Source organism: Rhododendron vialii, chromosome 7a, assembly GCF_030253575.1.
Source record: "Rhododendron vialii isolate Sample 1 chromosome 7a, ASM3025357v1".
Lineage (NCBI taxonomy): Eukaryota > Viridiplantae > Streptophyta > Magnoliopsida > Ericales > Ericaceae > Rhododendron > Rhododendron vialii.
This window is the reverse complement of record NC_080563.1, coordinates 8752525-8779356: the sequence shown is the minus strand read 5'-3', so window position 1 is coordinate 8779356 and position 26832 is coordinate 8752525. Positions and strand designations below refer to the sequence as shown.

Here is a 26832-nt window from a genome sequence, read left to right as displayed (position 1 = left end):
ATATATAATATAATATAATACAATACTACTACTTGATAAATTTCACTAAACCGGTTTGCTGTTAGTACTCCTACAAGTTTCCCTCGTTGGACAAATGACCCTGCAACCCCTGTCAGAAATTGTTGGCTAAGGCTCCGTTTTTACAAACAATTTTGCATTACAATTTACATTTTTTTGTCCAGTCGTACATCCTGATTCACAACTTCTTCCTCAATGTTTTTCCCCTCTATTTATTTTTGGCTTAATTGCAAAAACACCCCTTAAACTATCACTTTTTTGCAACATGACCCCCTCATGTACAAAACCCGACAGCATGACCCCCTTAACTATCAAAATCAAACAACAGCACCCCCTCCCCTCATTTCTGTTAACTTTTGCTAACATTTTGGACGGATAAATGTTGAATTGGATGAGAAATGAATTCTATTCCTAAAAGGCCCTTCCCATAGGCGGGAAATGAACTTTTGGGGTATTTATACCCCTAACCCTACCAGTACCAGGTCTGTTCTCTTTTTCTCTTTCCAGGTCTGCTCTCTCTCTCTCTCTCTCTCTCTCTCTCTCTCTCCCACCACCAGCACCCCCCTCTCCCACTTCCACACACCATGAAAACCGGTGGATAATACCACCCACCGAAACCCAGAACAGTTTCCCACTTCTTCTTCTTCTTCTCTTTCTCTCCATAACCAAGAACACTTCTCTTTCTCTCCATAACCAAGAACACCTAGAACAGCAAGAACACCCAGTTTGAAACCCTTAACCCAGATTTCTTCTTTTTCTTTTTCTCTCTCCATAACCAAGACACCATCCAAACCCAAACCCAGACCTAAAACACCATCCTTGCCCAGTTTTTGGAAAAACCCACAACCTAAAATTTTGAAACCTTAAACCCAGAAAATTTCAAACCAAATCTGTCTGCCTCATCTCTTCCCTCCCTTATTTAGAAAACTAAACCCACTGAAGTGAATTCACTTTATTTCATACAACATGAACAGCTCAAGTTCTACCAATATCAACTACTCAGCATACAAGGGAGATGAAAAATGCGAATGTGGACGGAGGGCAGTGATGAGACCGTGAAACGACCCGCTCTAGGAGGATTAGCCTAAATTGTCTTAAAGAAAGCTAAGCAACAAACTTAATAAAATTCTTTCCATAACGCAAGACAATGCCAACTAAGTATATTACAACCGGCTTCCAAAATAAAATTTACAAGAGAACTATACAAGATGAGTTCACATTCACAAGGGCTACAACTCCCCGAAATTTGTATCACAAAATGTCCTACACCAGAAGGACACCAAGTCGCCCCTCATCTCCACTCCTACAGCCTGTCAGACCAGTAGTGGACCAAAACTCTACTTCAGTTACCTGGAAGAATTGTGAGTGTTACTACTTCATTCAAGCAAAAAGTATAAAACAATTTACACGAGCAAACATGGATCGAGTAATGCTTCTAACCATATTTAGCAAGAAACAAGTTATTTTTCACAAACCATTAAATAAGCACAATATTTCAAGAAACCATAGGATTGCTTCCCTCGCAACCAGGAGTTATGACGGTACCGTGACCCTGTGAACAGGGTACTTCCAACAATTTATACCCTGTTTGTGTACAGCAAACAGACAATTTATACCCTTCTTGTGTACATCAAGAAGAAAACAATTCCAACCAACAATACAGCTATGGCATGCGCTTGAAATAAATCATGTTTCAAGCAACTTGATCCATATCACTACCGTCAAAGTTTCCAACATTTGCAGAAAAATGATAAGTTTATTTTTAGCTAGGCACTTAAATGAAATAGCACACTCACCTTAGAGATTCAAAAGACAAAAGCGAAACGCCTCCTTCTCAACCTTGAGGTGGAGACTCGTCCCCCGATCCTAAAATATGAATGACACTACATGAGACCAATGCAATAAAACAATGGATGACGTGCTTCAATGCTCAAAAGATGATTCAATGAGATTTGATACAAGAATTCCCAAGAATAAGGCTTAATCCATGACCAACATGTACGGTTCTGACCATATCTGAAACATAAACGTGAATTGAAGAATGACACTTTAACCATTGAAAAGTAAACTTCTTCCTCTTCGAATCGACAGGTCATTCATAAAAAACAAAATTCGGGTAACCTTACTACGGCCTCGCGACTATAACTTATCATAATACCAAAACTGGTGCAGAGACAGATTTTAGGTCAACTTCAACAGCAAATCTGTTATTGCTCAGGCATAACCAAGGCACATGGGTTGCATCGTTGGAAAGCTCTACGAGTCTAGTTTCTAGCAAAACAAGCGGAATGTGATTTCGAGTCTCGAGCTAGGAGATATGACTGTTTTCCCAACTTGTGTCAGTGCAGTCAGCAATACGAATTTCACAGCAGCAATTCGATGCACGATTTTTAACTTTTTCCCATCTTCGAAATAAATTCTGAAAATTTTACCCAACAAACTAGACATGCATATCCATCTCCAGTAAAACTTTTAGAAAATTACAAGGTCGGAAAGTCTGTGAGAAAAATTCGCTAAGAACAGGACAGATTCAGTCAAGTTCATGCTCTAATTGACAGAATTGAGACATGTCTCAAAGATGGACGAATTTGCTAGGTTAAAATCCATTCTCTTATGAACCAATTAGGGTTTAAACTACAAAAATATGCAGGTATAACCATGTTTGATCAAAACCCAAAACATAGATTAGGTATAACATCCAGTCAACAAAGTATCAAAAGATTACATATTGACTACTGTCAAGCCCAAGGCAATACCAAAACAATTCATTACAGTTAACAAAATAGAGTTCTTAGCATTGTGGCATTTGGTACAAAAAAACCATTACATAAAGTCATCAAAACAAAAAGTACTAATGCCATTGAGTACCACTTAAACTATTACACATTACTAACCATTACACAGTACTAAAGTTTAGCCATAAGCCTAAGATAAAGTTGATTCAAGTGGCAGATCTTTGGGTACTTGGTGTTGAAGTTGCTCCTTGGGAGTCTAGCCTTGGAATGTGAGTGTTTGGCATTGTGGCACTGCCACTTCCACTACCACTGCCACATGATGCTGCAGATGAACTTGCTGCCTGATTCCAAAAAAAGGCATTCCCTATCCTTGTGGATCTCCTCCAACCCTACATTGACAGCCCAATATAAGTGAGTTGACAAATATTGGATTGCTTTCACATCAACTAAACTATAGACAATGGATATGAGATTAGTGTTATACCTGTGGTATTGGCAGACCCACCCTTGGGGCTATAGATTCTGCACCTCCAAACCTTGTCATTGGTATTTTGACTTTCCCAACTATTGGCTCTTTACCCTTCCCACTCTTTGCACCTTTATTTGTTCCAAGATCCACTCCAATGTTTGGATTTCTTTCTGTAATGACAACACCAGGAAGTACACCAGTGGTTCCACTTCTTCCTCTACCTCCACCTCTACTACCATTCCCATTGTTCACACCTCTTCCAAGAACCATTTGACTATTTGCAGCTCTTTCCTTACCAATGAGAATACCCTGATTTGGACCTCTTCCTTTTACAACCAACCCAATGTTTGCATCAGTGTTTTCTCCACTGTTAGGACCTATTGTTCTACCTCTACTTCTACCGCTACCTCTACTACCATTGTTTACTCTTCCAGTACCTCTACTAGCAGTAGGGAACCCTCTTCCTCTACCTCCAGTCACTCCTCTTCCTCTTCCTCTACCTCCAATCAATCCTCTTCCTCTGCCACCCTCATTTTGAACTCCTCTTCCTCTACCTCCAATCACTCCTCTACCTCTGCCAACCACATTTTGAATTCCTCTACCTCTTCTTCCCACCACCATCACACCCTATGAAAAGCCAAATAATGAGGACTTGTAATGAAATAAAAGTGCTGTAAATCACAAATTATTAATGTAATCATGACAAAAGAAAAAACAGAGTGACCATACTTGTTCACCAGTGCTGTTTGTTGACTTGTGAGGGCAGGTTCTCGCATTGTGACCTGGCTGCTTGCATTGTCCACACTTTAGGGTGGTGTAATACTTCCTCACTCCACTTGAAGTAGTTTTTGTCTCATCAGGGCCCTTCCTCCTCTTTTTTTTGGGTCTACCACTCTTTGCCCTAAAAGGAGGAGGGCTGATTGGATCAAAGTCTGTACGAACCCACATTGTTTGGTCTGGAATTGGTTTAATGGTGAAGCTGTATGTCCTTGCAAAAGTACTTTGATGAAAGCACTGATCAACATAATGTTCAGGATCTCTTTTATCTGTTATGATTGCAGCCATTCCATGTGCACATGGTATCCCACTGACATCCCATTTCCTGCAAGTGCATGTTTTCTGTCCTATGTCCACCACATAGATCCTAGGTACACAAATGACTTCAAATATGGTGCCACCACTATACATAACCTCAGATTCCCCCATTAGTTGTTGGGTTCTTTCAATTCTCCTACTAATCCTTGGACATATATTACCATTCCAGCCCATACACAACTTAAGTCTAGTTTGCAACCTTGTCATTAGGTATCTTCTAATACTTTCAACCATGGTCAGAATTGGTTGGTCTCTTGCATCTTTGATTGCTGTATTAAAAGCTTCACTTGTGTTATTATCCATTCTATTGCACTTAGACCTTGTACTATACATGCACCTAGCCCATGTTGTTGGTTCTTCTCTCATCAACCATTCATATGCAGTTTCATCAATCTCTTTAATTTCATTCATCCTCTCCTCAAACTCCTGCACTGTGTAAACTGATGCAGCCCCCCACATGAGATCTTTCCACTCTTTACCCTTGTACAGTTTATTGAAGTTTGAGTACATGTGTCTAATGCAGTACCTATGTTCTACATTAGGGTACTTTTGAGCAAATGTTTCTGTCAAACCCTAGAAAAGAAAAAAAAAATAACTTAAGAAATAAACAAACAGCAACAAACATATTGTAAACAATATACACATTTAAATAAGTAAAGAACTTAAGTAACAAATACCTTCTGCCTATCAGAGATGAAGCACCAACCCTTTTGCTCTGGATTCCCTATCATGTCGGTTAGATTTTCCATGAACCAAGTCCAGCTGTCTTTTGTTTCAGCCTCAACAACAGCAAAAGCTAAAGGAAACATCTGATTGTTGGCATCCTTTGCAGTTGCATGCATCAATTGACCTCCAAATGGGCCTTTTAAGAAACATGCATCCAGCCCAATTATAGGTCTACAACCAGCTACAAACCCCTTCACCTGTGCATCATAACCTATGAACATTCTCTGAAACACTGGACCTTCACCAGGCAAGGGTCTTTCAACATTCAGTTTAGCCACACTATTTGGGTTCTGTATCCTAACCATCTCACAGTAGTCCCACAACCTCAAATATTGTTTTCTATGATCTCCTTGAATTAGCTCAAGTGCCTTTCTCTTTGCTCTATAGACTTTGGTATGTGAAACATTTATCAGCCACTCTCTCCTAACTATGTTCTTCATTGATTTGACTTTAGTCTCAGGAGCATCAACCAGCTTGGTTATGTACTTTTGGGAAAGCCACGATGAGGTTGCATTATTATTAGTGTAAATCCTAGTACATTTATGCATTTGCGTTATCTTTTTAATTTGAAAGGATTTCTCATTGTACATTGGAGAGGCATGAAGCCTAAAGCCACAATCACGTGCACACTTTACAGTCACTCTTGTAGACTCATTCTTCAAAAATGTGAATGTATACCCCTCCTTTATGTGGTATTCCCTCAATAATTTCCTAAACACCCGCACATTAGGAAACTTCATCCCCTCTATTAGTTGGGGGTTCTTCATGTAACTCTCTTTAAACTCAAGAAAAATAGGTTTCCCATCTTCATCATAGTCCTCTCCCAAGTTGTTATCATCACTGTCAGAACTAAGATCTTCATCACCGTTACTCCCAAGGTTGTAGGTATTTCCTAAACCTACCAAGGGAATGGTCTCCTCTTGTTCTTCGTCAGAAGACTCCTCTATCCCACTAAAAGATCCACAAGAACTTTCACTATCATCATTGGGCTGCCACTCACAGTCAGAATCACTACCGTCATCCATTTCTTCTGCATCCACACCTTTTTGAACTATATGTTGAACTTCCTCTTCATCACAGCTTTCTTGAACTATGTGTTCAACTCCATCTCCATGAAGGTGTTCCACTACGTGTCCTCCTAAGTCTAAGTCACCTCCCAATTCAGTTACGGAGCTAGGGTCAACAGTAGTATTTGTCTCTCTACATATCACCTCCACCTGATCCTCACAATCCTCGTCAGATTCTACCACATTAGGACAATGGACATATACATCAATTATCATATACTTCCTACCAGAATGCACTGCAAACATTTGAAGCATATCATCATGAGAAGTCAATTCAACTAATCCATTGTTCGTGTCATGCATTGGAAGTCTATAAAACACAGTTATGTATTCTGTTACTCCATTAAAATCTGTTATTCCATACCCCATCTGCCTAATATTATCCATCAACTCATAAAAGGTGAAGGAATCTGGATCTACCTTAATTTCTGCAATGACCCCATTCAAGTATTTTGACTGCGACCCCCTGACTACTTTACCACCAACGCGGATATTCAAAGTACACCTCAGATCAACCATGTTTTCTGTGTAACATAACAAAAAAGATAGATTAATAACAGGACCAACAAAACCATACAATGGCTATCATTTAAAAAAATAAATATGATTAATAATTCTGATCACCAATAATTGCAGACTTCGAGGACAATGGACAATGAACAGAGCAAAATGACCACATTTTCAAGCCAAACTAGATTACCTAGCTATTGCACGATAACTGATAACCAGTAATCGTAGCGACGCACCAACCATTAAGGCCAAAGTAGTCCAAACACTCCCGACTCTCAATCATAAAAGTGAATCAAACTTATGCCCAGATGAGACAAGCAGAACCCATTAGAGGAGATCCAATATAGTTAATACATTGGTACATTACAACAGATGAGTCAAAAATTTAGCTTCCAAACATTGGATATCATTAAGGCCAAAACAATCCAACCTACACAATCATATAAGTTAATCAAACTTAGCATGTCATTCTGATCAATGTTGCACCAAAACTTGCAGATTTCGAGAAGTGTGTTTTCAAGCAAAACTAGATTGCCTTGCTGTTGCATCACAATTAATAGCTAAGAAAATCCAAATTACACCACCAGAGAAGTAAATCAAAATTCTAACTAAAAATAAAAAAATATGATTAATAACGGGACCAACAAAAATATACAGTAGGTATCATTTAAAAATTATGCATGTGCTTGGAAACACTATTTTAAACACTATTGTGTACTCTATTTTAGGATCCCAATCCAATTTTGTAAAGCACCAATATGATACCCAATTTTTAATGCCCTAATCTCATACTTTAGGGTTAAAAAAATGAAGAGTTCGGGAAGCCCCAATTTTTAAGCCCTAATCTCACAGTTCGAAAATCCCTGATATTTAAACCCTAATCTCGGCTTTTGAGGGAAACACATTTTCAATATCCAGAAATTCCCAAACCCCCCTATTTTTAAAAGCCACAATCATTGACTTTTAGGATTACATTCATTGTTTATGGTTACATTCATTAAAATTTCGAAAATCCCAAAATCCCCCAATTTTTAAAATCGAAAAGCACATGAATACATCAATTGATATAAACAACTTACAGAAAACTTACGTATTCGCAAGAGAATCAGGAAAACCAGGTAGAACTCGGCGTACGGAATCGAACGAAGTAGAGTCGGCGTACAGAATTGAACGAAGTAGATTTTGCCACTCTAGGGTTTCGGCTTCTGAGATCGATTGATTGGAGATGGGTGGGATGGGTGGGTGGAGATGGGTCTCAGCGGGTAGGGGGCGCCGATTATATCATCGATCGATCGAGAGAGAGAGACAGAGAGAGAGAGAGAGATCGTCGACAGAAAGAGAGTACGTGGTGGTTGTGTCTTCTTCATCTTCTTCTCTTTTTCTTTTTTTTATATCTTTTTCCTTTTTTTCCGTCTTCTTTTTAAGCCAGGGGTTCTTTAGTCTTTTTATTTCACTCCGTCCAATTTTTAAACGGAAATGAGGGGAGGGGGTGATGTTGTTTGATTTTGATAGTTAAGGGGGTCATGCTGTCGGGTTTTGTACATGAGGGGGTCATGTTGCAAAAAAGTGATAGTTTAAGGGGTGTTTTTGCAATTAAGCCTTTATTTTTGCTTTAACACACCCTTATACTATCATCTACACTTAAAAATTACGAAGTGTTCCACCGACTAAAATAAACTTGTATTTTTTAAATTAAACATGACACATTAGGAGAGAATTGTATAGTGAATTAAAAAATAAGCATTTAAAAAATGATTTTTTTAACAAAACGGGGTCTTACCAGAAATAACTTAGAGTCCGTTTCAGAATACCTTCTTACAAAATAAGTACTTATTTCATATTTTTGAACTCAAACATAATGTAAATGAAAAATAAAATTTCAATTTTTTTTTTGCACCGTATTAAAGATCTCAATGAGATCTTTTAAACAAGATTCATATTACATATTTTTAGATTTTAATAAACCCATCATTTTTAAGCTTGAAATTGTCTTCTTAAAAAATAAGTACTTATTTCACGTTCCGGAATGGAGCCTTGGACATTTTTGAAATACAATAGTCGGGTAAACTTTTGTTAATCTCGGCTGCTTTAAACGGTGCAAGGTAGATTACCGTCTTTTACTGTTGAAATTAAAATTAAAACCCTACCTCCCGTTTGGATGGATGATTTGTTTTGGGTGGATTTGTAAGGAGGGGGAATTTGAAGGTGGATATGTAATGAAGGGTGATATGTTAAGAAGAGTGGCCCTACCTCTTAAGAAGGGTCGATTTATAATGAGGTGTTTGGATGATTTTTTGAGAAGGGAGATTTGGAAGGTGAATATGATGGTATAAGATGTAAAATGAATTTATTACCCCCATATTTTTAATTTAATGGACAAATTAGATTAATTTCACTATAATTAGAATAAATACATATTTATCATTAATTTTGGAATAAAATAAATTCATTAAGTCTTTAAAATGTTTATACCTTATATGTTTTAAAAAAAAATTTGGAGTTATTTTTTCGTATGGCTCTCATTTCATACCATTAACCATTATTGTTTTAATTTGTGAGAAGATTCTAGAATACTGTAAAAAAAGTCCAATTTTAATGGAGAGAAAAAACGATTAAAAAAGAGAAAGAAGAAAAAGAAAAAGAAAAAGAAAAAGAAAACTACTCCTCCGTATCAAAGGGGTGGCATCCCATCCATTGGATCAAAAACCTCTCTAATCAGAAAAAGAAGAGTTGTATGGGATTAAAACCCAATATGCATTCAGAAGAGAATGTATGGGATTAAAATTTCATATATAAAACCCACCGCTACAACCCACAGATCTCTCTCTCTCCCTCTCTCTCCACATCAAGCATCCAAACTAGAAAACGAGCAGCTCCGGCGACGAAGGAGGCTCCGGCGACGAGGTAGTCATATTCTCTCTCTCTCTCTCTCTCTCTCTCTCTCTCTCTCTCTCTCTCTCTTCCTTCGTTTTCTGTCTTGTTTTCTCTGTCTTCGTCTTCTCTCTCTCCGTTGGTGATGGAAGATAAAAGGGGAGAGCAGGAAAGTCAAATGGGAACCCGAATATAGCAACGACAGGGGTAACCCAGTTCTTAGCAAATCCACCTTCCCCTGATTTGTAATCCCAACGGTAACAAATCGCCCTTCCAAATCAGGCGTCCCTTTTCTCTTCCAAACACCGGATATGGGGAGGAGGAGGATTGGCAATCAGGGGGCCTCACAAATCCGGGAGCTTGTCCCCCATCCAAACAGGCTGTAACCACTAAAAATTTCCATGTACGAAACCCGTTAGGAGGACAATTCAAAAAAATCCCTTGGACAGTGCCACAATTTATCAAACACAAAAACTGAACCAAACGTCAACATAGAAATCACACTAACCGGAAAAATTCGGAAAAATTCGAGGAAGAGAGCTCGGAAACTTTGAGAAATAGGTGAAAAAATAACATATTCAACTACATGCGAATCAAAATTACTGTCATTGAGGAGATTAATGAAAGGAAAAAAACCCAAAACCAAAATGTCTGAGTTTCCTAAAAAGTTAAACTTGGGGTACATTGTGAAATCCCGGAACTTAATTCATACATAAACTCATCACTACGAGTCAAATTAACGAACATAATTGAACTTTAACTCAACTTGTTTATAAACGATGACATATTGACATGTAAAAGAGAGACAATACAAAATTCGAGATTTTACTGAATATTTGACAAGGCAAAAGAAAAGAAAATATCAACGCAATAAAGTAGCGGCGGAGAAGAGGTACCCGGCGTATAGAGTGGCCGCCGCCGTTGAACTTCGAAGTCTAGTGGAGTCGCGAGGTGGGGAGAAGGAGGAAAAAGATAGGGCCGGCGGCAGTGATCCCTAGCTGTGGTTGGTCGACCACGATAGCGTCTGGAGGCGGGGCCGATTGCCGGTTGCTAAAGTTGGAGGCGGCGGTGGTAGTGCGGTGGTGTACTATTGATTAGGATTATTGACTCCACAGCTGTGGTGTACTTTCCCTTCCTCAATCCCTTCTCGCTCCTCCCTCGCAGCTGTGGAGTCAATAATCCTAATCAATAGTACACCACCGCGCTACCGCCGCCGCCTCCAACTTTAGCAACCGGCAATCGGCCCCGCCCGCCTCCAGACGCTATCGTCGTCGACCAACCACAGCTAGGGATCACTGCCGCCGGCCCTATCTTCTTCCTCCTTCTCCCACCTCGCGACTCCACTAGACTTCGAAGTTCGACGGCGGCGGCCACTCTATACGCCGGGTACCTCTTCTCCGCCGCTACTTTATTGCGTTGATATTTTCTTTTCTTTTGCCTTGTCAAATATTCAGTAAAATCTCGAATTTTGTATTGTCTCTCTTTTACATGTCAATATGTCATCGTTTATAAACAAATTGAGTTAAAGTTCAATTATGTTCGTTAATTTGACTCGTAGTGATGAGTTTATGTATGAATTAAGTTCCGGGATTTCACAATGTACCCCAAGTTTAACTTTTTAGGAAACTCAAACATTTGGGTTTTTCTCTTTTCATTAATCTCAATGACAGTAATTTTGATTCGCATGTAGTTGAATATGTTATTTTTTCACTTATTTCTCAAAGTTTCCTAACTCTCTTCTTCGGATTTTTTCGGTTAGTGTGATTTCTATGTTGACGTTTGGTTCAGTTTTTGTGTTTGATAAATTGTGGCACTGTCCAAGTGATTTTTTTGAATTGTCCTAACGGGTTTCGTACATGGAAATTTTACATTTAGAGTACCTAAATACTAGTTGTGCTCATCTCTGCATACATTGTTACCAACATCAATGAAGGTGCTGATGGACTGTCAACGTCTTTCTTTTAACTGGAACAAGTGCTTTTGTCAGTCACTTCGAACTCGTCCCATTCAAATAGTCGGTGGCCAAAGAGATATTCAGTGTAGAGTTTCTTACTCACGTGCAGGTATCCATCTGTGCCTTTTATTCTCTCTACACTTTTATGTTTACCTTTACTATCTGCGTCCTTAGTCCGTAATTCAAACACCGCAACACCCTGTTAATGCTCATATTTTCCCTTGTCTAAATCATCTTCACTACTTCCACGTCTTGTCTAACTTGTCTTTTATCAAACATTCTCAGTTTTTTATGCTTAACTTTTGGCTTGATTACTGTTCCGTAGTCTCCCCTTCAGTGGAATCCTTATTCTTTTTGCTTGGGGTAGGAAAGGGTAGAGCTTTCTTTCTCCCGTGCACGAGACTTTCACTCACCCTCTTGATTAGTAGGCGGGTGGAGGTGTGTACTATCCCCATGAGTGAGGGAATCGTATCTGGGTAATTAGCATTGCTCTTTGTAGTTTGTGTTCTATTTTGTGGCTGATGTTTCATGGAGCTGGTCCTGAGCCGCTGAAAGAATGTTCCACAGTTTATCATATGTGAGGCTGAAACTATAACGCTTGAGTGGGTTTTCGATGTTAGTAGTAGATTAAGAATATGACTAATAGGATAGTAATATCTATGAGTCTGCCGTATTCTCCTTTTTTCATCTTCTTCATCTTTTGTCGTTGGCTGCTGTTGCAGGATCGTCTCATACAGCTATAAAGTGTTCAATGAAGTCTTACAAGCTATCAGAGCTTACTCAAGCTCAGGTTAATAGCCTCAAGGCTCGTCCTCGTATTGATTTCTCATCCATTTTTAATCTGGTAAGGAAGTTCAAAATAGGGTTCTTTGTTTTCAGTTTTGATCATTGTGAACTGATCTATTTAGGATCTGCTGGACTTTGGTGTTGGTACTGTATCAGGTTAACCCCATTGTTGATGATGTCCGGTGTAGAGGCGATGCTGCTGTGAAAGAGTTGGTGCTTCTTCTTGTTATATTATAGAGACTTCACTTCTTTGTCTTTCTAAGTCTTCCAGGAGTGGCTTGTTTGTTAGGAAGCTCAGCTCCTCTGTACATTTGGTTTCATGTCGCAGCTATACTACAAAGTTTGACAAAGTTGAATTAGAGAAGTTAGTCGAAAATGTCAGTGAACTTCCTGATCCTGAGGTAGCTTATCTCTTTATTCTGGATCACCCTTTGGTACATAAACGATATCCTTGTGGACAAGAATGAATTTTTTGTATAATGCAGGTTGTGCACTATCTGTTTCTATTGTTTGCTGTCTAACGCTCTAACAAGGATTTAAGCCTCTTTGAGCAATGATTGTTTGGTGGAGGTTACTAATTCTGGCACCTAACATATCCTTTTCGGTATCCTTACTTCAGCTCGATTCAGTTGTTAGAGAAGCATTTGATGTGGCATACGACAACATCTATGCATTTCATGCTGCACAAAAGTCGGCTGAGATAAGTGTTGAAAACATGAAAGTAAGCAATATAAAGACAGATAGGTCCATATATTGACATGAATCATCCTTATTTTCTGGAAATTAATGTGCTCTGTGGAATTTTGGTATACCCTGTCAGGGTGTTAAGTGCAAACGTGTGTCAAGGGGCATTCCATCTGTTGGTCTTTATGTGCCTGGGGGAACTGCAGTTTTACCTTCAACAGCTCTGATGCTTGCTGTTGTATGTTAATTAATTTTACTCTGGACTGATTTGGCTATTTCATCAATTGTTTATGTTGTTCGACTGTTTGTGGTCATCATATTTGGTTAACTTGTAGTTTATTGTGTATGCCAGCCTGCACAGATTGCGGGGTGTAAAACTGTTGTTCTTGCTACTCCACCTACTCAAGATGGCGGCATCTGCAAGGTGTCTCATATGTTTACTTTGTAAATAATTGAACTGCCCCTCTCTTAATAGCTTAAGCTTTTAGATGAGCTAGTGGTTAACAATGTAAAGTGGTATCAAAGCAGGCAATAGATCCTTTGTTTGAAACTCACCACTTACCTATTAACTAAAATACTTACACGTACATGGATGAAATGTCTTAGCCACACAGAAGGGGGCACGTTGAGAATACAAATAATTATTGCCCCTTTCTCTAATAGCGTAAACTTTTAGATGTGTTGGTGACTAACAATCTAATATCATGATTATTTATTCTATGGTTCCTAACAAGAGCTAATGGATCTTTTTATGCAGGAAGTACTTTATTGTGCGAAAAGAGCTGGTGTAACCCACATTCTTAAAGCTGGAGGAGCTCAGGTTGTGATCGTTTATGTTGTTATTTCTTGTGTGTTTGAGTGGGACCATGGATTCCATTGTTCTTTATGTTGAAGGTTTTGTTCCCAGGAATTCTGACCTAATGATAACCTTTGCAGGCAATATCTGCCATGGCTTGGGGAACTGCATCTTGCCCCAAGGTATTGCATATAATAACACTGAGATCTTATGTGGCATTAAAATAAGTTCGTTCTTTCATTTGTCATCTGGGTGTTTTCGGCTTGTTTAGGCCAACATTGATATGAGCCTTCCATATGCATTTTATTTAAAAGCAAGTTGCATTTGAACATACTGGTAGTGGTACATTACAGTTGGACATTACGAAATTTAGCCTCTCTCAACCTTTTTTATTTCATTGCGTAGACATGCCGGGTTTTTCAAAACCATCATGATGCCATAGTTTCCTGATGGCCATTGAATAGATATGTATGGTTTATATGGGCAAAGTCTGTAGTATCAACTTATGTACTTTCGTGGACCGTTACCATGTTGGACTTTTTAACAGACTAGAAAAGGGGAAAGTCAGACACCTGTATTATTGAGTTTCATGGCTATTATTGCATTAGATATTCATCTCCAATATTCCATGTGACTTGTCATGCTCTAATAAGTTTGAGGATATAATATAACATAATTCCAGCTATTGGATCAAATTATTATCCCTATAAACCGCTCTGGCCATAATCCTCATCTCAATGCCTTACTAGTGTTGGCTCTTGGCATATATGCTGTAGCAAGGATTTGATCCGTGATCGTTTATATTTCAAGTTGAATGACATAAGATATATGTTGAACAACTCCTTTACTAGCATAAATTTGTCATGATCTGCAGGTTGAGAAGATATTTGGGCCTGGAAATCAGTATGTCACATCTGCTAAAATGATTCTCCAAGTATGCTCTTTTTTCATTGGACATCACTCCAGACCTGCTTTGTTTATGACTGCATCCCTGTACATACAAGAAAGTACTTCAGCACATCCGAATTGGTTATTTCTACCTATTCTCATCTGAATTGGTTCTTTTTTTGTTTTCTCAACAGAACAGTGAGGCTATGGTTTCAATTGACATGCCTGCAGGACCATCAGAAGTTCTTGTCATTGCAGACAAACAGGCTAATCCTGTTCATATAGCATCAGACTTGCTTTCACAGGTGCTCTCTGGTGTTTGAAAGACTTGCTTTAGTTCGAGATGAATAACTTAATGAGTGGATCAGGTTTCCTGAATCTTGTGCATTTGGAACATTAGCTGGTCTACCCTACTTAATAATGCTTGGGTTAGGAGAAGTGTCAAAAGTGTGGCAATATGCAAAGTTTATCTAAGCCCCTAGGGATCTTGTTTGTTGATTTGACAGATGTGGGTGTATAATCAGTGTCAATTGTTTTCATTTCCTTGAGTGAAAGTTTCAGTTGTTTTAATCGAGGGAAAGCAGAATATTAACCTGTTTTAGTATTGGAGCAGCATAACATGGAGCTGTATCTTTCAGTTTTTAAACTGGGAATCGTATGTGGATTGAAGTCCTAGGTTTGCAAATTGAGAACAGATTGAAATGAGTCTTATGATTCATTATAAGATGGTGCTTACAAGAAACTACTAAGAAAGGATGTTAAACAATTCGCAAAGATGGATATCGGGTCTGAATCCTCTATTAAGACATAAATTACAATTAATGCATCTTGAATACTTTTTGTTCCCTGTATTATCTCGCATTAAACCTGTACACATATGGAATAATTTAACTTTTGCGCCTTTGTAAAAATGTGAGATCGTACCACTACACCCCATTCAATGCTTTCATCATTCGTCATCAATAGCTAATCCCTTTTCTGCTTCATTAGTTGTCTCAACCTTGTTTCTTCCTGGATCTCTCAACTAATCAGCTACTATTTTCAGGCCGAGCACGGCCCTGATAGTCAAGTTGTTCTTGTCATTGCTGGGGAAGGTGTGGATATAAGGGCCATTGAGGAGGAAATCAACAAGCAGTGCAATAGCCTTCCAAGGAGAGAATATGCCTCAAAAGCGCTAGATCACAGCTTCACTGTTTTTGCTCGTGATATGGTTGAGGTTAGCCTTCTTTACTCGCCCATAACTTGCCTACATGGGAATAGTCTTAAATGCATGGTCTGATGTCTGATACATTTTAAAACAGAAGAAAAAGATAAATAGGTTGATGAGTGCAATGCCTTTTTCTTCAGCAAGCCAGAAAAGTGAGAAATTTTACATACAAGTAGTTAGTGACTTTGGTTCAAAGGAAATGAACCATTCTGCATTATATGGCTTCTCTGTTTGTTTTCTATTCCTAAATTTATACAGCGTTTCTGAAAGTAAGAATGAATTTCTTGTTTGGAAATTGTTTCCGGAGTGAGTATTCAATGCACCCAACTTATGTATAGCTCCTATACAATTTCCGAGTGGCCATTAAAAGCCACCATATGTCTTTGCCTTTCAAGATCTAAAATGATGCCATTTGGTTTTTTTTTTTGCAACGAACAAATGGCATGAAACTTGATTATGCTCATTCAATTCAACTCCCTGCATGACACACCTCCTCTGAAAAGCTTCTGACGCTGCATTTTGTGAACGTGCCCTTTTTTTCTTTTTTTTTAAAATGTACTTATGGAGCCCAAAGTCAAAAGCAAACTACAGCTCCCGAGAAGAATTGGTCAAACCCAAATGCTCTAGTAAACACAGTCTAACCTCCTCCCAAGGGTCCCAAAACAAAGTCATAATGGCTCCCCTTGCTGCTTCTCAGGCCATCAAATCTGCGAGTCTGTTGGCTTCCCGCTTCTGTCCAAACATTTTGGGAGTTACATGACCAATCTTCATTCAATAAGCTTCTAATATGAAGAGCTCTATTAACTGGGGCTGTTCATGCCCTTGCTGTTTCTCAGGCCATCAAATCTGCGATTCTGTTGGCTTCCCGCTTCTGTTCAAACATTTTGGGAGTTACATGATCAATCTTCATTCAATAAGCTTCTAATATGAAGAGCTAGATTTACTGGGGCCGTTCGTGATCAGCTTGCCTGACTAAGTTCAGAGCTACTACCAAAGCAGATTCAACGATAACTTGGTCGTATCTTCTCTCTAGCAGAGGCATTAGCCTTCCATATACCCCATAGTTCAGCTGCCTGCGGCATACCTCATCCCACCTTAGCTTGAAAGCCCGTTTTGTGGGCGTCTTAACTGTAATGCACAATGACTCACTCTGCAATGGTGGCCGTTGCATGTTTTGGTTGTGGAGTGTTTACTATTGAGTTGAAGAGTGCTTATCACTGTTGAACATAACGATTTGCGATAAGCATCTTGATCTTGTATAGTTAGACGTGTACTACGGAGAAGGCGTATAGAAAATTAGATGCACACAATTTTTGCGACTATGAATTGCAAGCCTATCTTTATTTATGAGTTCCTCTAAACTACAAGCTCAAAGTATTATGGATCTCTGGAAGAAACATGGAGCCTTTATTTTTGTCTCTATGTTATTTTTTTCCATTATGTGTGAAGTCTTGTCCCACTATGCTTGTAGCTAAACTTGATTATTGGGACTTTCAGGCAATCTCCTTTTCAAACTTGTATGCTCCCGAGCATCTTATTATCAACGTGCAAGATGCAGAGAAATGGGAGGGTTTCATCGAAAATGCAGGTATATTGCTTCTTGTGCATCTGTATTAGCTGCACTTTGGTTATTTATTTTCTGTGAACTCTTCTTGTATTTTCAAACTTGTGTAAGTGAATAAAAGCGTTCGCTGATTTGTGAAAAGTATCCGCTATAAAATAATGCAAGACAATTATCAGTGTTAATTCTTCTTTTGTTTTGCTAGGTTTCTTTTCCCCATGTCTTTCAATGTGTCCTGCTGTGTGGTCGAAAATACTGAAATTTTGATAGTCCACTAGTGTTTCATGTTGGTCTCTTAGGAAACAGAAACATTCCGACTGTTGGGATGTGAACAAATGGAAATTTTGTTCCTTGGTCATCGTGTTTATTCTAGTCGGTACATTAAAGCGGTGTAATTATGATTTTTCTGGTATCCTTTGCAGGCTCGGTTTTTCTAGGGCAGTGGACGCCTGAGAGCGTAGGGGATTACGCGAGTGGGACAAACCATGTCCTTCCAACTTACGGATATGCACGAATGTACAGTGGGGTGTCACTAGACTCCTTCCTCAAGTACATAACCTTTCAATCGTTGACGGAGGAAGGTCTCATGAACCTTGGCCCTCATGTGGCAACCATGGCTGAAGTGGAAGGGCTGGAGGCCCATAAAAGAGCTGTTACCCTTAGACTCCAGGACATTCAAGCCAAACAGATCTCCCAAAGGACATGATATCCCCCGGCCACCCCTTCTAACATACAGTAGTTGTCATTTTTTTGGAAATGGCCTTTTGACCGACAACTTAATGTAATGCCAGGCCCAGTTATGGACCAGAGCTTTAGGTTTAAAGGTACACTATTTGAACTTGTTGAGAGTTTTGATTAGTAAGCTAATGCGTACTTGGGTTTGTTTGGTGGGTATTAAGAGCTACTGTAAGAATAATGAGCTCCCTCTGTGTGTTTTTTTTCCCGGGGCAATGTGACGACGCACACTGGAACGAGTGTCTTGCATTTGGAGCGCAGCTTGTAATCCTCTTTTGCGAAATTTATTTACTTACTCATGTCAATAAGTACTTATTTATCTGGTGTCAAGGGTTTTGGAGACTGGCTTCTCTATTTTCATTCTTTGTTTCGTTGTACAAATTGTAGTCACACTTATCCTTACAGACTCTGTTGTGAAATGCGAGGAGCTATATCCACAGACATTGTAGCTTTCTACACCTACTGTTTAATCGTACATTTGACTACCATTATGCCCAAGCCGAAATATCCTTGAAAACCCATTGAGGATGAGAACCCTAAAATTTAAAAATGACATTCACTTAATTTCTCTTTAGTTTTCCTCACAAATTCACGATTCAATCCAACCTTAATATCCTGCAAATGCAATTTGATACTTGCTCTGTTATTCTTTTTTATTTTTTACTCGGTGTATCTGGTGCACCAAACTCTATAATGTGCCAGAGTCTCCATTGCACCATGATTCCACCTTCCAATAAGGTAAATAATTGCCTGAACGTTGTCAACTAGTCATCACCATTTTTTGTCAATGTCAGATTGAGGTTGCATTCATGGAGGAGCTCCTGTCAATTCACCAAACAGGAAAAAAAAGAATTCATTGACACTACAGTTAGCAAAGGATGAGAATACTAATCTCTCCAATGAGTTAACACAAATTTATGTGCGGTCATAGTATCAACTTTGTGAAACCAAATAAGAATCTATGCATCTGAGAGGACACAAAGGTTCATTTCATTGAAGTTATGGACTGAAATACATAGGACCAGCTTGTTTGATCGTATATGGACATCGGAGTGGACGATAATCTGTATATCCAATGGGGCTACAAATCTGTTTTTTATCAGAATTCTTACGATCAGGCTTAAACATGCACCTGATATATAGTCTCACGAAGTGTAGGATACACAATACCATGAGTGTATGGCATTGTATATATGAAGTTATAGTCCGATGGGATTCGATATCCTATATGAAGTTATATACCTTAGTCCCGTCAAACAACAAGCCCTTATGGTCAGCCGGTCAGGGGAATGCGCAGCTCACCTATTCAGCAGTTCGATCTTCCAACCCTGATTTATCTAACCAAGTCTGATGCACGTGCATCCATATGAACCCATTTGGTACTTCCGTCTGCTGCAATCCGTAAACATCAAAATGGGTGAAGTTATTACGACTACGTTGGCTTTTCTCAACAAAAAATCTAGTTAATCAACAAGCCAAAATGATATTGGAAGGAATCAGGTCCACTGATACCACACCTTTGAACGAAGTAAAACTGTGGTCAGGCAGCATTCCTGCTCCTCGCCTACCAACAAAGATCTCAAGTCAATAGCAGACAAATAATTAATGAAACCTTGCAAGTTTCAACCAGTACAATATCTAAAGTGAACAAACAATAGCATTTTGTTGAAATGATGCAGCAAAACAGAATGGTGTTATGATTCAGTCGTCTGGAAATGATAGCTGTTTTTATAAGTCAGAACCACAAGTGAGGTCACAGGAAAACATAGAGCAAGGGATTTTGCTGCCTAAGATCAAAGTAAAAACCACATGCCGAAAGCTTCACTTCTGTTTGTGAGACTCAGTGGTGGGAGTTGCTGAATTATGGAAGTGTTGCCCGATACCCCACATGGAACATAATCGGTTCTTTACTTCCAACTGGATAGAGTTAGCTACATAATCCACTCGTCCATCCAACCATGACCAAAGCTGTAACCCTTGTTCCCCAAAAACTTGTTTCAATTTCCTTTCAAAGATAGAGTAGATTGTGATTTGTTGCTTGTAAAGATCCGGTTTACACTGTAAGGAAGGTAGCTTGCACATACACACGGATTTTGGATACCTCTTGAGTTGCAAAAGCTACGTTTTCTTTTCTTTTCTACATTTTCTTCTAGGTATTACGATCTCAACCAGACCTATGTATAAAGCATAAAAGGATGCCTCAAATAGCTTTGCACAAGTAACACTTGAAAGCCAGACTGATTAAGACTACAAAAGCTGAGACCACTTCTGGGTGGGGTTGTTAAAATGGTAGTAATCACACAATCATCTGGCTCTTTTAAGGTTATTTTAATTAAACGGATTATGCCTAATCAATTTGGTTGACTTCTCAAACCAGCATAATTAAGTTCAGAAAAAAATTAAATCCATTCTGTGTGGAGTCAAAGTCGCCTAGACCCGACACAAAAGCCTCTGAAGTGCACAAAGTATAACAAATAAGGACTGCAGAATATTGCAGTACATCGCATAAACCAAGCATGGCTTACCGGACAGCTCCCACTTGTCAAACTTCACCAGCCATATATCTACACCAATTTGTGCTGAAGAAACTCGATCCAACCACACTCGAAATTGTGTTCCCTGCTTGTCTCCATAAGACCTCTGCACCCCATCTATGTACTGATGAAGTGGTTGCTCAAATCCAGAAGGATGAACAATGATGCCCAATGGATACTGAGAGAAATCGACTAAGCAATCTGATGTAGGTACTATCCAACAATAAAATCCATAAACTGGGTAAAGAGATGGTATGGATACGATTCAAAAGTTAGGTATGGCTTCGGGGACACATGCTGACCCACTTATTGTGTATTATGTTGTATAATGTTGTCTTTTTCGAAATGTCCATGTTAACATAGGCCTTACGCATGTCAACGGAATATGACAGGCTCACCTGAGCTAGTTTCCCAGGTACTAAATGTTTTGTTGTTTGTGCTTGTGTGTGTGTGTGGGGTGGGGAACAAGTACCTTCTATTGAAAAACAACTTCAAAGTTCAAACTGTTCTTGTAACCAGGTAATCACACTGACTTACAAAGGAAAGCCTAAGTTTCTGCATAGATTGCTCAGTCTTCTGGACCTCTGCACGCCTCCATCTTTCATAAAACGAGTAAAACATCACTACCTCATGACCAGGATTAAAACTTCCCTCTTTGCATTCTGAAAAGTCTGAAACATCTCTTGGAGATATGCTTGGGCCTAGGTGGAAATAACCAATAGCTTGTATTATCGCAGCAGCACATCTTTCCGAAGCAAGAATAATGTTAGGATTACTCTTTGCATTTTCTGCATGCCACTCCAACAACTCTTCCTGTGCGTTACTGACCTGATCATCAACAAAAACAACTATTATTATATTGAAACATTCAAGTTATGATGACAATGGAACATTAAGAAACAAAAAAGATGTTTATAAAACTACCAACCATCACACCATAGACTTTAGGAACACTAAACAGTTCGGCATCATTTCCAGAGTCGCCACAAACAAGAGTGCAAAGAGGGGGTTTTCCATAGGTTTGGAACTTCTTTATCAGATATGCAAGAGCCTGTCCTTTACCAGCTCCTTGAGGTAATACATCCAATGCTATTCCACCGCTATAAATGATTTTCACATCTAGCTGATTAATAAGAAATGAAAGTCAAAATGATAACATAAACAAAGGGATGATCCAACATACGAAAACTTGGGATATAGCAATTAATATTGTATTATTTCTCAACAAACAGGATCAATCTACAACTATGATCATTCCACCTATAAAGTTCAGCCCAACACACTGAATCTTACCCCACGCTGTTGCAGACTTTCTGATAGAGCCTTCGTTATTTTCAAAGCATGAACTTTCTCCACATAAAAGCTAACCTTGTGAGGTCTTTGCTCCGTTTCTGACTGCAGTAGTACATAGATATGACATTCTAAAAACTTGAACTTATAAGACTATGAAGTATCAGGTTAAATACAGGATTATACCAATTCTTTAACCATGTAAGGCTATAAGAGAAAACTAAAAAGACTTCTTTGTAGTGGGGCTGAAATACGGAAAGTTACGAAATAAGCAATTCAATAACTGAACAAAGAACTATTGGTATACAATACCTGCAAACTAAGTTCAGGATACTTAACTGTTTCTTCAGTAACTATATACCTGTTCCAATTTTTATTAAGAAGCTGTTCCCAGTCGCTATCTGGTATCATTGATTCACCGTACATAATCTCAGTTCCCACAGACAGCACTGTTATATCAGGGGTTAACAAGGGTTTCTCTTTCCTCAACTGTTTGTAGATGGTAGGTCACCTTCCAGTTGAGAAAACCAGCAGGGAATCGTGATGATAATAGGCTTCCCACAAGGCATTAAATCTAAGAAGAGCGAGGTTCTCAGTACCATCAAGATCTACCTGAAATTGAAAAATCAAGAAAACCACCCCTCAACAACAATATATGAAGCTCGGGCCAAGGAAACTGAATGGACGCCTACCATTGTATAGTCTAGGTCTGAAACTATCGTGAGGCTTGCAGAACCATTAAGTCTGTCCATTCTAGAAACACCCTCAACGCTGCAATTATGGATATCATTACTGTCCTGATTAGAGATACCCAAAATGAGAAAGCCAGTACATGACTCTGTTTAGAAAATTTGTTACGAAGGGAAATTAGGTCAGAGAAATTGTTAGCCATGAATAGTCCGTTTAAGCTAGTTTTTGGTGCTCTAGCACAATATTATGATCTAGTTGATGGAGGAGAAATGGAGAATCCATTTTGATATTTTCTGTAACTTATTTTTCATGCGGGAGCTATTCTCGCATAAGAGTAATAAAGATAACAACTTCATAAGATCTAAAATATTATTGACTGTACTGAGAACATTGTGTCCATGATTCAATATGTGAGCATCAAGTCGCCAACCAATAACAAGTGATGATGGTGATTATGCCGTCAATAAATAAGACAGTGGTGTAATTCATTAACAAATTCATTTTTAGAATTTGGCCAAAAATGGGTGTAAACAGTATCGAATGAGAGGTTGCGACCGTGTGACCAAATAATATCAAAAAACACCACATAAAAGTTGCCATCCATAGAAACCAAAGCAAGAAATAGCTACTAGACCAACGATCAAAACCAGAAAACAATATGCATTTAACAGAATATCCTACTCATTTTAAATAAGTTTGTAGATTAACCATCTAGAGATACTTAAACTGGGGGTAAATGAGCACTAAGGCTTGTCTGCAGTCCAAAGGTGCGGTTGGAGTATTCGCAATCGTCGGATGGTGTTTTTAAAATTTGGACCGTTGGCCGGGTCCTAGACGAAGGCCCAAACAGGGGGAGGATAGCACAACCCCTTATTTCCTCGGCCTCGGCGGCCTCTCCAGGACCTCCCCGTGACACGTCCATCTTTCAAATCGAAGACGCCAAAGTCGTGACCACCACTGGCACGTTTGTCACGGAAGTGCAAACGATCCGAGAAATAAGGTTCTTTGAACACGCTTTTATGCATAAGATCCATGGAGTCATCGGTGAAGTATATAGAATTCGGCCTCAGGTTCAGCTCAGCGGCGGAGATGGAGACGGATTGATTGAGGCCCACGAACAGCACGCGGTCGCCAAGGTCTTTCAAGATTTCCCAATCATCCCGGTCGGAGTTGAGTTTCATCACTTCGAAATCGACAGTGCGATAGGGCCGATTCGGAACCTTGCCATTGTTGTCAACCTGGTGAGCCACGTACCTACGGACGACCAAGATATCACCCAAAGACTCCACCAGATAGTACTTCTTTTTGCAGGTGTCGAATTCTTCTCCTAATTCGACGTTGTCCGGGTCGGGAATGGGGGTGGCGGTCACGGTGGCGCGTGTCTTCTCTGGATCGCGGAGATCCCAAGCTTCGAGTTTTAGATCAAAATCCCTAATGGCGTAGAGCCGTTGATCGCTCTGGGAGTACATGATGTCCGCGTAGCCGCCGGGATCAACCTTGTTCAGAAGGGTCCAGGAGGAGGAGTCTGCGCCGGCCAGCCGACAGAAAGCGATGTCGCGAAACTCGCCGCCAAGGATGGCCATGACGAGTGTGGCGCCGCCGCCGCTGACCTCGTTGTTGCGGTAGCTGAGCAGCGACGGAGGGGCCGACAAGATGATCTTGTGCACGAAAGTCTCACTCAAGTCCTTTGGACTAACCGGAAACGACTCTTCCATGTCATCGCAGTAATCTGACTCATCAAAGAACCGGGGATCCTTCCGACATAAGAATTCGAAACTTGGACAGGGCCATACATTCTCGTATGTGATTTCACTGATGTGAGGAAGGGTACATATGCGGGGGAGCTGGATGGTAAATAGCGGAACAGGTGACGGCAAGCGATCAGCAGCAGAACAGGAGGAGGAGGATGAAGGCGATGATTGCGCGTTACTATTATGATTACTATGGGGTCTCGAGGCAGAAGCAGCAGTGAGGGGTAAACTCGAGAGGTAGAGGCCGCAGTCGAAGGTGTTGATGAAGGCAAGCCAGCCGTGAGAAGAGCCGACGCATCGGCTGTTGCGGAGCACTTCCGGTAGCACTACATCATGACAAGCGCTTCGTATATCTCCTTCCATCTCTTCTTCCTCTCCTCGTGAAGAAGAAGAAGGTATAAGGAAAGGACAATTAACAAGACTACCAAAACCATCACAGGGTTCCCGCGTGTCACGGAACATCATCAGCATAGGCAGCAAAGGTGCCGTCTTTTCTTCTACTCCGGATGTACGAACAGAGGAGGAATCCGAACCACCACCAGTACCCGACGCCGACGCCGGTGAGTGGTTGAGGAACCGGAATTTCTGCGGAAGGAGTTGTAAATTGGGCAACAACGAATGAGATCCACGGGGTAAACCAGAAAAGCCCGGTTCAGTGATGGGGCCGGAGATCAAAGAAGAACGAGAAAACATAGGTGAGCCCAAGAACAGAGGGCGAGTTGCGAGAAGACGCCGCAAGTTCCCCATACCCGTCTCTCTCTTTCTCTCTCTCTCTAATGCCACAGTAGACGTACTCAGTAGACAAGTACGTTCTACTTTTTATCTCATGTAGTTGTAAAGGAGAAGGACACAGCTGTTCCGTTCCGGACGCGGGGGCTCTGCTGCCCACGTGGGCAGCAGTCCCTACCCACACTCACACACGGCACCGTTTTATAAAAGGAAAAAAAAACAACTCTTCCGCTTGCAAACGGACGCGGGGGCTCTGCTGCCCACCATAGGCAGCAGCCCCTACCCACACTCACACACGGCACCGTTTTATCAAATGAAAAAAAAAAAAATTTTCCGCTTGCAATCCTATGGAGCAGAAACGATATGAGAGCCTTAGAGTTAAAATTTAATTATGTCTCTTTAGAATAATATGATCAGAATAATAAGATCTTCACGTCAATTCAAACGGATTGAAAATTGGAGCGCTTAATTTTTTAATTATATTTTTTAATATATAAACGGTCTAAAAAATTAAGTGTGCCAGTTTTTAATTCGTTTGAACAAGTACGAATATCTTATTATTCTAATCATATTATTCTAAAGAGATATAATTAACTTTTGTCTATAGGATTCTCATAATCACGTTTCTGATCTACAGGATCCTAAATAAAGAGCAGATACTTAATTATGAGAGTTCTAGAGATAAAAATTAATTATGATGCTTTAGAATAATATTATTAGAATAATAAGATATTCGTACTTGTTCAAACGAATTAAAAAGTGGCACACTTAATTTTTTAGACCGTTTATATATTAAAAAATATGATTAAAAAATTAAGTGCTTCAATTTTCAATCCGTTTAAATTGACGTGAAGATCTTATTATTCTGATCATGTTATTCTAAAGAGACATAATTAAATTTTAACTCTAGGACTTTCATAATCACGTTTCTGCTCTATAAAATTGAAAGCGAAAGAGTTTTTTTTTTTTCATTTGATAAAACGGTGCCATGTGTGAGTGTGGGTAGGGACTGCTGCCTCGGCAGAGCCCCCGCGTCCTTCCGTTCCTGAGGAGGTGGACACAGCTTTTCACAAATTCTTCAGTACTGATCTCTCCCCTTTTTATTTTATTTTTTTAAATATCAAAAAAAAAGAGATCTCTTCCTTTTTTGGTAAATTTCACTTATCTCCCCTAAGGTTTCTAACAAATATAGAGACTTTTCCTGAGGTTTCTGAAATAACACTGACAAACTATTCTTCAGATTTCCACATTCCGTTAAATCAACAATAACGCCTTTAGTATTTGCTACTACATGACTAAAATGCCCTCAAATAATTGTAAACTAAAAATTAATTCTTCTTGTTCTATTTTTTCTAATTGGTATTTTTAATGTTAAATTATAACTAACTAAATATATTTGGTCAAATTTGAATAACTACTAATACATCTTATATTTCAATGATCATTATTTTCATAAAGTTAATATTTTTTTTTCATGTATCTCATTTTATTTATAAAGTTAATATTTTTTTCATGTATATCATTTTATTTATAAAGTTAATATTTTGTATATTTCTAACTCATCACATCCCGAAACAAAAATTAAAAAAAAACTTGATTTCTACTTATTTGTTATGAGCGAAGTCAATGTATCTTTTCTCTCAATTTTTTTATGTTTGTATGCTATTTTTTTCTTTGACTTGGGATTTAATATTTAACAAAATTCGACTTGAGTTATACATACTTTGGTCAAACTT

The 26832-nt window shown here is 39.2% G+C and overlaps 5 protein-coding genes across 10 annotated transcripts; 1 reads left to right on the top strand and 4 right to left on the bottom strand.

Annotated features, from left to right (window-relative positions):
- Positions 1–2881: 2881 nt before the first annotated feature.
- On the bottom strand, positions 2882–3492 carry LOC131332622 (uncharacterized). The gene is made up of 2 exons (XM_058366921.1): positions 3238–3492; positions 2882–3142 (listed from the first exon to the last, which is right to left on the bottom strand). The coding sequence occupies exons 1-2, from the start codon at positions 3490–3492 to the stop codon at positions 2960–2962; spliced, it is 438 nt and encodes a 145-aa protein (XP_058222904.1). The 3' UTR covers positions 2882–2959.
- Positions 3493–3846: 354 nt separating this feature from the next.
- On the bottom strand, positions 3847–6668 carry LOC131334831 (uncharacterized). Its single transcript, XM_058370114.1, has 2 exons — positions 4995–6668; positions 3847–4890 (listed from the first exon to the last, which is right to left on the bottom strand). The coding sequence occupies exons 1-2, from the start codon at positions 6627–6629 to the stop codon at positions 3901–3903; spliced, it is 2625 nt and encodes an 874-aa protein (XP_058226097.1). The 5' UTR covers positions 6630–6668; the 3' UTR covers positions 3847–3900.
- A 2711-nt stretch (positions 6669–9379) lies between these two features.
- LOC131334833 (histidinol dehydrogenase, chloroplastic) lies at positions 9380–18460 on the top strand. 6 transcript variants are annotated; one of them, XM_058370120.1, is made up of 15 exons: positions 9380–9524; positions 11467–11554; positions 12168–12289; positions 12388–12440; positions 12560–12632; positions 12851–12952; positions 13052–13153; positions 13268–13339; positions 13673–13735; positions 13852–13893; positions 14586–14645; positions 14794–14904; positions 15645–15815; positions 17304–17394; positions 17790–18460. In XM_058370120.1, the coding sequence occupies exons 3-15, from the start codon at positions 12197–12199 to the stop codon at positions 18071–18073; spliced, it is 1317 nt and encodes a 438-aa protein (XP_058226103.1). In that variant the 5' UTR covers positions 9380–9524; positions 11467–11554; positions 12168–12196; the 3' UTR covers positions 18074–18460. The 6 variants fall into 6 exon arrangements, with proteins under 6 accessions (XP_058226103.1, XP_058226099.1, XP_058226100.1 ...); XM_058370116.1 differs by having other exon boundaries at positions 9399–9524; positions 11425–11554; XM_058370117.1 differs by lacking the exon at positions 9380–9524 and adding an exon at positions 10610–10877 and having other exon boundaries at positions 11425–11554.
- A 564-nt stretch (positions 18461–19024) lies between these two features.
- Positions 19025–22915, bottom strand: LOC131334835 (sucrose-phosphatase 2-like). The gene is made up of 8 exons (XM_058370122.1): positions 22619–22915; positions 22239–22538; positions 21930–22031; positions 21565–21759; positions 21174–21464; positions 20628–20814; positions 19620–19666; positions 19025–19494 (listed from the first exon to the last, which is right to left on the bottom strand). Exons 2-8 carry the CDS (start codon positions 22350–22352, stop codon positions 19405–19407), a joined length of 1026 nt encoding a protein of 341 aa, XP_058226105.1. The 5' UTR covers positions 22353–22538; positions 22619–22915; the 3' UTR covers positions 19025–19404.
- A 343-nt stretch (positions 22916–23258) lies between these two features.
- Positions 23259–25157, bottom strand: LOC131334832 (uncharacterized). Its single transcript, XM_058370115.1, has one exon. It carries the CDS (start codon positions 25112–25114, stop codon positions 23447–23449), a length of 1668 nt encoding a protein of 555 aa, XP_058226098.1. The 5' UTR covers positions 25115–25157; the 3' UTR covers positions 23259–23446.
- Positions 25158–26832: the final 1675 nt, after the last annotated feature.

What these genes read in the sequence shown, in the direction of transcription:
- LOC131334835 (XM_058370122.1), bottom strand. Translation starts at nt 22,352, where the DNA reads ATGTACGGTGAATCAATGATACCAGATAGCGACTGGGAACAGCTTCTT. An exon ending in ATCCTGAACTTAGTTTGCAG is followed by an intron (nt 22,032 to 22,238) that starts GTATTGTATACC and finishes GTACTACTGCAG; the next exon opens with TCAGAAACGGAGCAAAGACC. An exon ending in AAAGTCTGCAACAGCGTGGG is followed by an intron (nt 21,760 to 21,929) that starts GTAAGATTCAGT and finishes CTTATTAATCAG; the next exon opens with CTAGATGTGAAAATCATTTA.
- LOC131332622 (XM_058366921.1), bottom strand. Translation starts at nt 3,492, where the DNA reads ATGGTTCTTGGAAGAGGTGTGAACAATGGGAATGGTAGTAGAGGTGGA. An exon ending in TGGGTCTGCCAATACCACAG is followed by an intron (nt 3,143 to 3,237) that starts GTATAACACTAA and finishes CTGTCAATGTAG; the next exon opens with GGTTGGAGGAGATCCACAAG.
- LOC131334833 (XM_058370116.1), top strand. Translation starts at nt 11,431, where the DNA reads ATGGACTGTCAACGTCTTTCTTTTAACTGGAACAAGTGCTTTTGTCAG. An exon ending in CTGCTAAAATGATTCTCCAA is followed by an intron (nt 14,646 to 14,793) that starts GTATGCTCTTTT and finishes TTTTCTCAACAG; the next exon opens with AACAGTGAGGCTATGGTTTC. An exon ending in GGGTTTCATCGAAAATGCAG is followed by an intron (nt 17,395 to 17,789) that starts GTATATTGCTTC and finishes TATCCTTTGCAG; the next exon opens with GCTCGGTTTTTCTAGGGCAG.
- LOC131334832 (XM_058370115.1), bottom strand. Translation starts at nt 25,114, where the DNA reads ATGGGGAACTTGCGGCGTCTTCTCGCAACTCGCCCTCTGTTCTTGGGC.
- LOC131334831 (XM_058370114.1), bottom strand. Translation starts at nt 6,629, where the DNA reads ATGGTTGATCTGAGGTGTACTTTGAATATCCGCGTTGGTGGTAAAGTA. An exon ending in TCATCTCTGATAGGCAGAAG is followed by an intron (nt 4,891 to 4,994) that starts GTATTTGTTACT and finishes TTTCTTTTCTAG; the next exon opens with GGTTTGACAGAAACATTTGC.